This window comes from Anomaloglossus baeobatrachus, chromosome 2 (assembly GCF_048569485.1).
Source record: "Anomaloglossus baeobatrachus isolate aAnoBae1 chromosome 2, aAnoBae1.hap1, whole genome shotgun sequence".
NCBI classification, from domain to species: domain Eukaryota; kingdom Metazoa; phylum Chordata; class Amphibia; order Anura; family Aromobatidae; genus Anomaloglossus; species Anomaloglossus baeobatrachus.
Genome location: NC_134354.1, coordinates 546087727 through 546100467, shown reverse-complemented (window position 1 = coordinate 546100467; position 12741 = coordinate 546087727). Strand labels below are relative to the sequence as shown.

At 50.0% G+C, this 12741-nt stretch overlaps 1 protein-coding gene across 4 annotated transcripts in view; it reads left to right on the top strand.

The window, feature by feature from the left end:
• NAXD (NAD(P)HX dehydratase) overlaps nt 1-12741 on the top strand; it is a 46498-nt gene that overhangs the window by 22038 nt on the left and 11719 nt on the right. For 3 of the 4 annotated variants that reach the window (XM_075336671.1, XM_075336670.1, XM_075336669.1), the window contains exon 2: nt 8035-8185. In XM_075336671.1, coding sequence (XP_075192786.1) covers nt 8082-8185 — 104 coding nt within the window. In that variant the 5' untranslated portion in view covers nt 8035-8081. Of the gene's footprint in view, nt 1-2351; nt 2721-8034; nt 8186-12741 lie in introns of all 4 variants that reach the window. The other variant, XM_075336668.1, reaches the window with a different exon arrangement.

Sequence of the window (12741 nt, the reverse complement as noted above, 5' to 3'; positions counted from 1 at the left end):
CGGACACCAGAGAGCCCGCCCCCGTGTACCATTATCAAGATCTGAATACAAAAAGGTACCACTTTACAAAGTCTTTATTTTGGTCAGAAAGGGGGCACAAGAACAACAGGAACCTTGCTGGAATGCAGCCCAGGAGCTGCAGAGGGGAATCTTTTATGTTTAGTGCAAAATTTCTGATGACAGGTTCCCTTTAATAAAGAGTTGTCCGGCAGGTGATCTGTCGCCAGGACTTAACCCTTCACCCTGGGACACAAGTTGGTAAAAAAAAAACCCAGCAGGTGCTACTGCACTGGAACACGCCCCTCACCCCACAGTGTCCCCCCTACCAGTGCCATGACTTTGCGTCCCCCTGAAGGCCGGCGTGCTTGTTTTGCTTAGCACAGCTAACAATCCCCCATGGGAGATCTGGTAAGCACGCTTCTGGGATTGCAGGCGCTTATTGGCTATTGCTTGGCTAATGAAAGGAGTATATTAATGTAGATGAGGCCATTACCTACAGTGCCTTGCAAAAGTATTCAGTTCCCTTGAATTTTTCAACCTTTTCCCACATTTCAGGCTTCAAACATAAAGATGTTAATGTTATAGTGAAGAATCAACAACAAGTGGGACACAATTTTGAAGTTGAACAAAATTTATTGCTTGGTTTTAAACTTTTTTTAACAAAAAAAAACAAAATTGCGGCATGCACTATTATTCGTCCCCTTTAAGTTAATACTTTGTAGCGCCACCTTTTGCTGCGATTACAGCTGCAGTTGCTTGGGGTATGTGTCTATCAGTTTTGCACATCGAGAGACTGAAATTCTTGCCCATTCTTCCTTTGCAAACAGCTCGAGCTGAGTGAGGTTGGATGGAGAGCGTTTGTGAACAACAGTTTTCAGCTCTTTCCACAGATTCTCGATTGGATTCAGGTCTGGACTGTGACTTGGCCATTCTAACACCTGGGTACGTTTATTTGTGAACCATTCCATTGTAGATTTTGCTTTATGATTGAGATCATTGTCTTGTTGGAAGACAAATCTCCATCCCAGTCTCAGGTCTTTTGCAGACTCCAACAGGTTTTCTTCAAGAATGGTCCTGTATTTGGCTTCACCCATCTTCCCATCAATTTTAACCACCTTCCCTGTCCCTGCTGAAGAAAAGCAGGCCGAAACCATGATGCTGTCGCCAACATGTTTGACAGTGGGGATGGTGTGTTCAGGTTGATGAGCTGTGTTGCTTTTTTGGCATTGTGCCCAAATAGTTCGATTTTGGTTTCATCTGACCAGAGCACCTTCTTCCACATATTTGGTGCGTCTCCCAGGTGGCTTGTGGCAAACTTTAAAGTTTAAACAACACTTTTTATGGATATGTTTGAGAAATGGCTTTCTTCTTGCCACTCCTCCATAAAGGCCAGATTTGTGCAGTGCAGACTGATTGTTGTCACTATGGACAGACTCTCCCACCTCAGCTTTAGATCTCTGCAGTTGATCCAGAGTGATCAGGGGCCTCTTGGCTGCATCTCTGATCAGTCTTCTCGTTTGACATGACATTTTTGAGGGACGGCTGGCTCTTGTTAGATTTGCAGGGGTATGATACTCCTTCCATTTCAATATGATCGCTTGCACAGTGCTTCTTGGGGTGTTTAAAGTTTTGGAAATCTTTTTTGTAATCAAATCCGGCTTTAAACTTCTCCACAACAGTATCACGGACCTGCCTGTTGTGTTCCTTGGTCTTCATGATGCTAACTGCGCTTTAAACAGAACACTGAGACTATCACAGAGCAGGTGCGTCTATATGGAGATTAGATTACACACAGGTGGATTATACTGATCATCATCATCATCATCATCATCATCATCATCAGTCATTTAGGACAACATTGGATCATTCAGAGATCCTCAATGAACTTCTGGAGTGAGTTTGCTGCACTGAAAGTAAAGGGGACGAATAATATTCCACGCCCCAATTTTCAGTTTTTATTTTTTTTTAAAAAGTTTAAGCAATAAATTTTGTTCAACTTCACAATTGTGTCCCACTTGTTTATTCTTCACCATAACATTAACATTCTTATCTTTATGTTTAAAGCCTGAAATGTGGGAAAAGGTTTAAAAATTCAAGGGAGCCTAATACTTTCGCAAGGCCCTGTACATTATGATCGGTTATACAATATTGGAGGCTTTGTACTAGAGAAGCAATATTTCAAAAAGAGGGAAAATTGGGCATCGCAGACTGAGCTGCTGTCCGATGGTGGTGACTGTGATGCCCCATATTACTGGCACGTATTAGCAGACAAGCCGCTCTTCTGTACTACGCTTTGTTAAATGCACATCTTGTAGCATAAATAAACCATTTCTAACTTCTTCCCACCTCAGGTTATAAATCTGTTCATGCTAAGACAAATCCATCTCAGATACCTCAGCTTAAAAAGTCCAAGAAGCGCCACTTGGGCTTTAGTTTGGACAAGATGATGGAGCGTTTCCTTCAGCAGAGCGTGAATGCAGAGGAAAGGTTTTACAAATACGAGGAACAGCGGCTGCAGATTGAAGACAAGCGGCGAGAATCTGAGCACAATCGGGAAATCCAAATGTTGCAGATGCTGGGACAGTTACTAAATGGCATCTCCTCCACTACTCAGATGGGAGGGCATGGCCATGTCAGCAGCCCCGTACGAGGCAATGTCCGGACGTATGGGGACACAATGCACTTTACTACTGCTTCACCATTTTCTCCTCCTCCAATAGGTACAGCTATGGTTATCGCTATGGTGGGCCGCAGGGTCTAGTCGTGTATGTAACACAACACTCTATGAAGCACTGAATTGTGGCAGCGTGTGAGGCTGGTTATAGGTTGCATTTTCCTCCAGCGGTTCTGAAATCTTAGCTTCTCAGAGAAGGTTCTTGGTATGTGAGTAAAGGGTCACAGAAATCAAGACACCACCACCAAGAGGGCAAAAACCGGGTTGACGTACCACTGAGCACGGTTCTCATATTGTTAGGTCGGGCGGCATTGCATTTGCGGTTTAAGTAATGGATTTCCAATGTTACAGCTACAGCTTCCTTAAGAATCAATCACAGAGTGCGGCTAGGACATGGCAGCTAGAAACGTAAATGGCTTCTCCGGCACCACTTCTGCAGCAGGAGGGGAGTAGCACCGATGAGGGGGAGCCGACAGATGCCTGGCAGGGGTAAACCTATCTTATTTATTAGGATACTAATCAATTATACACACGTTTTAACGGGCATCTGTGGACGCAATCTTGTCCATTGAGGTGGAATTAAGAAGCCAGCATTTAGGGATAAGGAATGGCCAGGGACCTTGACAGCTCGCTGTGCAGCATGAACTGTCCGGCATAGTGTCGTGGCGGACTTAAGCGGGCTTTACTCGCTACGATATATCTAACGAGATGTCGGCGGGGTCACGTTGTAAGTGACGCACATCCGGTATCGTTAGTGATATCGTAGCGTGTGACAGCTATGAACGAGCAGAAATACTCACCTCGTTCATCGCTGACACGTCGCTCATTTTCTAAAAATCGCACTTCCTGTTGTTCATCGTACCCGGGGCAGCACACATCGCTCCGTGTGACACCGCAGGAACAATGAACACAGCTTACCTGCGTCTCGCCGGCAATGCTGAAGGAAGGAGGGATGTTTACGTCCCGCTCATCTCCGCCCCTCCGCTTCTATTGGTCGGCCGCTGTGTGACGTCGCTGTGACGCCGAATGTCCCTCCCCCTTCAGGATGTGGACGTTCGCCGCCCACAGCGAGGTCGTTTGGAAGGTAAGCACGTGTGACGGGGGTTACCATGTAACGGCACACCACGGTAAACATTCACTTACCCGGCACCATTAGAAGTCACGTAGAGCCGATGGTTGCCATGGTAGCACAAGGTCATGTGATGACTCCTGTAGCTATCATGAGTAAGTACCCCTTAAAGTCGGCAGAGGGCCGTGTGTGAGAGGAGAGCAACTTTTCTGCATATCAATTTTTCTATACTTGGAATTTTTTTTGCCATTTTCCAGTACACTATATGGTAAAACTCATGATTTCATTTAAAAGTACAACTTGTCCCTCAAAAAATAATCCCTTATATGCCAAGATTGACGGAAAAATAAAAAAGTTACGGCTCTTGGAAGAAGGGGAGCAAAAAACAAAACAAAAAAACCCCCTGAAAATTGCCCGGGAGTGAAGGGAATAAGCTATTTAACAATAGAGCGTTATGTGGTGCCCGGTTGTTTACACATCGCTATTCACATTGTGTTCCTAATGGGAAAGATAACCGTAACGCATTGATAGCAGTGGAAAGAGATCAGATTACACTGCAGGCGTTAGGTTGATGGTGGCTATATAGCCTGAATTATTCGTGTATTAGCCATGCTCCTTTTTGGTCTGGATTCTTTGCAGTTAAGCTGATCACAGATGTGATGATTATCTTAGACTAGTTTCACACTTGAGTTTGTCGCAATCCGCTGCTATGGAAAATATCACAATCCGTTAAAGGCTTGCGCTGTGTCCCATAGACTTGTATTGACGACGCACTGCGACGAAAGTATCTGCGTTACATCCGCCGGCCGATGCCGAGTCATTATTTTGACTGAACGTCGGGCGAATGGAACGCAGCATGTAGCGTTTTTGTTGCTGTAAAAAAATGCACTCTGCAGGATTCTGTTGGGATCCGTTAAGAGGCATAATGAATGTCTATGGTGCTGGATTCCGTCGCCATGCGTTTGGCGACTGATTCCAGTGCAGGATTCCGTCACATTCTACTGAGCATGCTCAGCATGTCCAGCAGAACTTTCTAAATCGTTTAAAAGCACTCCTGGTCTGTCTGTCTCTTGGTCTCTGTGTGTCTCTCTCTCTCTCTCTCTCTCTTGGTCTCTATCTGTCGGTCTCTATCTCTCCCTCTCACCCCCTCTCTCATCCTCACCGATCACCGGCGCAGTGCTGCACAGCTGTCACACTGCTCTGGCGGCTTCTCCAGCTTTTGAAAATGCCTACCGCTCATTATTCCATCTTGTATTGACTGCTTCCCCACCCACCGTTGCCTATGATTGGTTGCAGTCAGACGCACTCCCACGCTGAATGACCGCTGTCTCACTGCAACAAATCACAGCCGTCGGTGGGTGGGTCTATATCGTGCAGTACAATAAATGTATAAATAATTGGAAAAAAAAACGGCGTGCAGTCCCCCCCTATTTTGATACCAGCAAAGATAAAGCCACACGGCTGAAGGCTGGTATTCTCAGGATGGGGAGCCCCACGTTATGGGGAGCCCCTCTGCCTAACAATATCAGCCAGCAGCCGCCCGGAATTGCCGCATTCATTAGATGCGACAGTCACGGAACTCTACCCGGCCCAACCCGAATGCCACCGCACCAGGGCAAATCGGGGTAATAAGGAATTAATGGTAGCCCATAGCTGCCACTAAGATCTAGGTTAATTATGGCTGGCGTCTATGAGACAGCCTCCATGATTAACCTGTAGTAAACGTAAATAAACACACCCGAAAAAATCCTTTATTTGAAATAAAAGACAAAAAAAACACCCTCTTTCACCACTTTATTAATCCCCAAATACCCCCCAGGTTCGACGTAATCCACACGAGGTCCCACAACGCTTTCAGTTCTGCTACATCGGAAGCTGACAGGAGCGGCAGTAGAACACCGCCGCTTGCTGTGAGCTCCACGCAGAAATTGAAGTGAATCGCACTGTCAGCGGTGACGTCACTGAGGTAGTGATGGTATGTGTGTGGTGATGATGGGAGCGGTAGTGCCTGCGTGTGTGCTGTGATGATGGGGGCGGTAGTGCCTGCGTGTGTGCGGTGATGATGGGGGCGGTAGTGCCTGCGTGTGTGCTGTGATGATGGGGGCGGTAGTGCCTGCGTGTGTGCGGTGATGATGGGGGCGGTAGTGCCTGTGTGTGTGCGGTGATGATGGGGGCAGTAGTGCCTGCGTGTGCGGTAATGATGGGGGCAGTAGTTCCTGCGTGTGCGGTAATGATGGGGCAGTAGTGCCTGCGTGTGCGGTAATGATGGGGGCGGTAGTGCCTGCGTGTGTGCTGTGATGATGGGGGTGGTAGTGCCTGCGTGTGTGCGGTGATGATGGTGGCGGTAGTGCCTGCATGTGCAGTAATGATGGGGGCGGTAGTGCCTGCGTGTGTGCGGTGATGATGGGGGCGGTAGTGCCTGCGTGTGTGCGGTGATGGGGGCGGTAGTGCCTGCATGTGTGCGGTGATGATGGGGGCGGTAGTGCCTGCGTGTGTGCGGTGATGATGGGGCGGTAGTGCCTGCGTGTGTGCTGTGATGATGGGGGCGGTAGTGCCTGCGTGTATGCTGTGATGATGGGGGCGGTAGTGCCTGCGTGTTTGCTGTGATGATGGGGGCGGTAGTGCCTGCGTGTGTGCTGTGATGATGGGGGCGGTAGTGCCTGCGTGTGTGCGGTGATGATGGGGGCGGTAGTGCCTGCGTGTGTGCGGTGATGGGGGCGGTAGTGCCTGCATGTGTGCGGTGATGATGGGGGCGGTAGTGCCTGCGTGTGTGCGGTGATGATGGGGGCGGTAGTGCCTGCGTGTGTGCTGTGATGATGGGGGCGGTAGTGCCTGTGTGTGTGCTGTGATGATGGGGGCGGTAGTGCCTGCGTGTGTGCTGTGATGATGGGGGTGGTAGTGCCTGCGTGTGCGCGGTGATGATGGCAGTAGTGCCTGCGTGTGCGGTAATGATGGGGGCGGTAGTGCCTGCATGTGTGCTGTGATGATGGGGGTGGTAGTGCCTGCGTGTGTGCGGTGATGATGGTGGCGGTAGTGCCTGCATGTGCAGTAATGATGGGGGCGGTAGTGCCTGCGTGTGTGCGGTGATGATGGGGGCGGTAGTGCCTGCGTGTGTGCGGTGATGATGGGGGCGGTAGTGCCAGCGTGTGTGCGGTGATGATGGGGGCGGTAGTGCCTGCGTGTGCAGTAATGATGGGGGCGGTAGTGCCTGCGTGTGTGCGGTGATGATGGGGGCGGTAGTGCCTGCGTGTGTGCGGTGATGATGGGGGCGGTAGTGCCAGCGTGTGTGCGGTGATGATGGGGGCGGTAGTGCCTGCGTGTGTGCGGTGATGATGGGGGCGGTAGTGCCTGCGTGTGTGCGGTGATGATGGGGGCGGTAGTGCCTGCGTGTGTGCGGTGATGATGGGGGCGGTAGTGCCTGCGTGTGTGCGGTGATGATGGGGGCGGTAGTGCCTGCGTGTGTGCGGTGATGATGGGGGCGGTAATGGCGGTGCGTGTGTGCGGTGATGATGGGGTCTCTCTCGGCTAAAAAAAACTAAAAGAACGCAACGTGTTATTTCACAGGAATCCGTTGCCTGTTTCATCACACTATTTACAACGCATCAGTCACACAACGCAAATGTGAAACTAGCCTTAGAATTGTCTGTCTAATGCTTAAGCAAATATGAATTATTTCTAGGAAAAAAAAAACAAAAACCAACGAAGCAATTATTTCCATACAAAGCAATATATTGCAAACCTTTGTACGTAATTTTTATGTAACAGAAGCGGAGTGCAGTGAGCGGACCCCAGCTTAACTACCCTTTACACTACAGTGTATGGGCATTAGTACATTACAAGGGATGCAAACTTAGTGTTTTATATAGGGACCTGTGAATAGGAATATGTTGCCTTATCTGCCCCCACGCCTTATTTTATATCTAAATTACGGAGATGGCTGTTGGACAGGCGTTGGTTCGGCCGCCTACTATCTCACCTGTCTCCCATACACTAGAGTCTTCTCTCCGGCACCCTGACATTGGACATGCCAGATCCTTAACTCACCCCATAATAATCTCTCTGGAGCCCCTAAACACATTACTGTCAGCAAAACCCATCCATATTGGCAGTTTTGTCTGAATTTAGTCTGTTTTGGGGGCTTTACACTTTCTGAGGGCATCTGAGTAAAGTCTTGTACGTGGAGGGACGCAGTTCGCTTATATATTGTGAGGAAGAGCCGTATTGATCATGAATCTTTGCATATCAATATCTGGGATTCTGGAAAGCTAATTTTGTCATTTTCATACTTTAGTTTTAGAGAGGTCGTTCTCTCTGCGTCCCACACGGCCAGCCAAGGACATGGAGAATATCTTCCAGCTGGTCAGAAATGTCATCCCCCCACTTACGTCTAAAAAGCACAAAGGTCAAGATGGGAAGATTGGAATTGTTGGCGGCTGTCAGGAGTAAGTCCATCCTATGTACTGGGTGTGTGTGGTTCTTTGTTTAGTGAACATCTTATGGAAAGTTCCGTAAACTCAGTTGATGACGAGACTCACACTGATGGCAACAATATCCAGTAGCAATAACAGTATATCTGTATACCTGCAGAATTTTTGTTGAGAGCAATGGTGGTCAACTTGCCACAATATAAGGGCCTTCTCTGTGTTCCCGGACCCAAACAGCGGCTGTACAACGTTGCCCTGCCAATGCCACCACAAATGGCCATATTTGCCCTATGTATGCTCTAGAAATGAAGTTTTATTTCATGTAAAAAATGGTAATCCTATCCAGCACTCAAGCTCCAAATTTGTAAGTAAAAAAAGAGCTTTATGGCTATGTGCGCACGTGTGCGTATTACATGCAGTTACGCTGCGCTTTGTAGCGCAGCGTAACTGCATGCGTCCCCTGCATAATCTATGGAGATTGTGCAGGGGCCGTGCGCACGTGGCGTCTTAGAGCGCAGCGCTTCAACTGCTGCCCGAAGCGCGCGTTCTAAGAAGTGACATGTCACTTCTTCCGTGCACTTTCCCGGCAGCCCCTGCTCTGTCTATGGCAGGAGCTGCAGGCAGAGCGCACGTTCTCGCCGGCACCATGCGCTTCAGAATGGAGCTTTTCAGCTGCGCTCTGAAGTGCACCTTTTAGGTGCGGTGCAGAGCGCACACGTGCGCACATAGCCTTTGATCCATTAAAAAGATAAGACTTGACAGGCGCCTGCCTGTGTGCGAGGTACTGTTCTAATCCGCTGCAAAACATAAAAATCCGACAGAGCTAAAGTGACATCTTTCTGGGAAAAAGTAAACTTGCCCCCCCCCCCCTTCCACATTTCTTTAATTCCTGCGAAGCACCTACAGGGTTAATGAACTTATTGAATGTGGTTTTGAGCACTTTGAGGGGTGCAGTTTTTAGAATGGCATCACCCTTGGGTATTTTCTCATCACTTCAAATGTGATGTGGTATTTAAGATAATTCGTTTTGTAACTTTTTGAGGAATTGCTGATAAACTAAACCCTTCTAAGGGCGGCGTCACACGCTACGATATATCGGGCGATATATCGTCAGGGTCACAGATTTTGTGACGCACATCCGGCATCGTTAGACATATCGTCGTGTGTGACAGCTACGAACGACTGTGAACGAGCAAAAATACCTTATCGTTGCTCGTTGACACGTCGTTCATTTTCAAAATGTCGGTCCTCCTTCTGTGCTCCGGTTGTTCATCGTTCCCGAGGCAGCATACATCGCTCCGTGTGACACCCCGGGAACGATGAACACAGCTTACCTGCATCCCGCCGCCAATGCGGAAGGAAGGAGGTGGGCGGGATGTTACGTCCCACTCATCTCCACCCCTCCGCTTCTATTGGGCGGCCGCTGTGTGACGTCACTGTGACACACAGTCCCTCCCCCTTCAGGAAGAGGATGTTCGCCGCCCACAGCGGCGTCGTCTGGGAGATAAGTATGTGTGACAGGGGGTTAACGACTTTGTGCGCCATGGGCAACTAATTGCGCGTGACGCACAAACGACAGGGGCGGGTACGATCGCACGATAGATCGTACCGTGTGACACTGCCCTAACTTTCTGACAAAAAAAATGGTTTCAAAAGTGATGCTGATGTAAAGTAGATGTTTAGTATCTATTTTGTGACATAACTCTCTCTTGTTTAAGGACATAAAAAGTTAAAGTTTAAAAGTTGCTGATTTTCTAAATTTCTACCAAAATTCCAATCTTTTCACAAAAGCTAAAATTATTGTCTTAAGTTCACAACTACTATAAAGTACGATATGTCCCACAAATCAGTCCCAGAATCACTGAGATCCGTGGAAGCGTTCCAAAGTTATTTATAAAGTGACACTGGTCAGAATTAAAAAAAAATTGGCCCTTTCAGGAAGGGGAAACCAGGCTGGGCGGTGAAGGGGTTAATGTCTCAAAGCTTTTTTCCACTTGGAGATGTTGTGATTGAGTGCTGGACAAGATTACTATATTGTCACACTCACCATTATCTTCCAACTGGGATTCCGGGTCCGTTCAGGTTAAAGATATTTTTTTTAACAGGTGAGCTGAACTTTTTTGTTTTTTGTGAATAGTTTTTTCTTTGTCGCTCCATTGGGAGACCCAGACAATTGGTGTATAGCTTCTGCCTCCGGAGGCCACACAAAGTATTACACTTTAAAAAGTGTAACCCCTCCCCTCTGCCTATACACCCCCCCCGTGCATCACGGGCTCCTCAGTTTTATGCTTTGTGTTGAAGGAGGCACACATGCACTCATGCTCCCATTTTAGTCAGCAGCAGCTGCTGATTATATCGGATGGAAGAAAAGAGGGCCCTAATAGGGCTCCCGGCATGCTCCCTTCTCACCCCACTAAGTCGGCGGTGTTGTTAAGGTTGAGGTACCCATTGCGGGTACACAGGCCGGAGCCACATGCCGTTTTCCTTCCCCATCCCTTAGGGGCTCTGGGAGAAGTGGGATCCTATCCGGTCATCCAGGCACTGGGACCGGGCTCCCTCCGCAGCCCCTGTGGGATTCTGACGGACAGGAGACTGAGTATCATCAGGGACAGGGCCCTGCATCTACAGGTACTCTGTGTCCCCTTGGGGACGGTGCATGGAGCACCTTGACCTCAGACGCTGCAGCGACTGCGGTGTTGGTATGAGACCGGGACTACCGCGCCGACCGCGCCTGCTTGCCGGCCGCGGTTTTAACTTTAGTCCCCGGCTTTTGCGGCCTAGTGCCTTAAACTCCCGCCCCCGGGCCTGCCAGTCAGGGGGAAGGGCGGGACGGTCGGTCTGACGCCGACAGTGAGGGCTGGAGCACACTTGGCTGTCCTCCGCCCCCCTCACTAATCACTCTAGGGCACCATGAATGCTGTCCTGGACTCGGCTAGCCGTACAGCGGTAGCATCCGCCAATTCGGTGGCAGTCCGCAGGGCCATGTGGCTACGCGAATGGAAGGCAGACTCTGCTTCCAAGAAGTTCTTGACCGGTTTGCCCTTTTCTGGCGACCGATTGTTTGGCGAACAATTGGATGAAATTATTAAGCAATCCAAGGGAAAGGACTCGTCCTTACCCCAGCCCAAACCAAAGAGACCTCAGCAACGAAAAATTCAAGCGAGGTTTCGGTCCTTTCGGCCCTCAGCCAGGTCCCAATCCTCATCGTCCAACAGGCCACAGAAGAGCCAGAGAAACTCTTCTGCATGGTGGTCTAAGTCACGTCCTCCAAAGACCGCCGGAGGCACCGTCTCCAAGGCGGCCTCCTCATGACTTTCGGCCTCCCCAAACCGCATCCTCGGTCGGTGGCAGGCTCTCCCGCTTTTGCGACGCCTGGTGGCCACATGTCCAAGACCGATGGGTGAGGGACATTCTGTCTCACGGTTACAGGATAGAGTTCAAGCTACCGCTGGACAAACAGCTGCAAACAGGGGTGCAATCTCTCCTTCGGGCCCAGTCACACCCCTTGAGGCGCCTCATGCACTTCCTGGGGAAGATGGTGGCAGCAATGGAGGCAGTTCCCTTTGCGCAGTTTCATCTGCGTCCACTCCAATGGGACATTCTCCGCAAATGGGACAAGAGGTCGACGTCCTTAGACAGGAACGTCTCTCTTTCTCTGGCAGCCAAGACCTCTCTTCAGTGGTGGCTTCTTCCCACTTCCCTGTCGAAGGGAAAATCTTTCCTGCCCCCATCCTGGGCTGTGGTCACGACGGACGCGAGTCTGTCAGGGTGGGGAGCGGTTTTTCTCCACCACAAGGCTCAGGGAACCTGGTCTCCGACAGAGTCCTCCCTTCAGATCAATGTTCTGGAGATAAGGACAGTGTATCTAGCCCTAAAAGCGTTCCATCGGTGGCTGGAGGGCAGGCAGATCCGCATACAGTCGGACAACGCCACGGCGGTCGCGTACATCAACCACCAGGGCGGCACTCGCAGTCGTCAAGCCTTCCAAGAAGTTCGGCGGATTCTGCTGTGGGCGGAGGCAACAGCCTCCACCATCTCCGCGGTTCACATCCCAGGTGTAGAAAACTGGGAAGCAGACTTTCTCAGTCGCCAGGGCATGGACGCAGGGGAATGGTCTCTTCACCCGGACGTGTTTCAAGAGATCTGTTGCCGCTGGGGAACGCCGGACGTCGATCTCATGGCGTCTCGGCACAACAACAAAGTCCCGGCATTCATGGCACGGTCTCAGGATCACAGAGCTCTGGCGGCGGACGCCTTAGTTCAGGATTGGTCGCAGTTTCGACTGCCTTATGTATTCCCTCCTCTGGCAATGCTGCCCAGAGTGTTACGCAAGATCAGGTCCGACTGCCGCCGCGCCATCCTCGTCGCTCCAGATTGGCCGAGGAGGTCGTGGTACCCGGACCTGTGGCACCTCACGGTGGGTCAACCGTGGGAGCTCCCAGACCGACCAGACTTGCTGTCTCAAGGGCCATTTTTCCATCTGAATTCTGCGGCCCTCAACCTGACTGTGTGGCCATTGAGTCCTGGCTCCTAGCGTCCTCAGGGTTATCTCAAGAGGTCATTGCCACTATGAG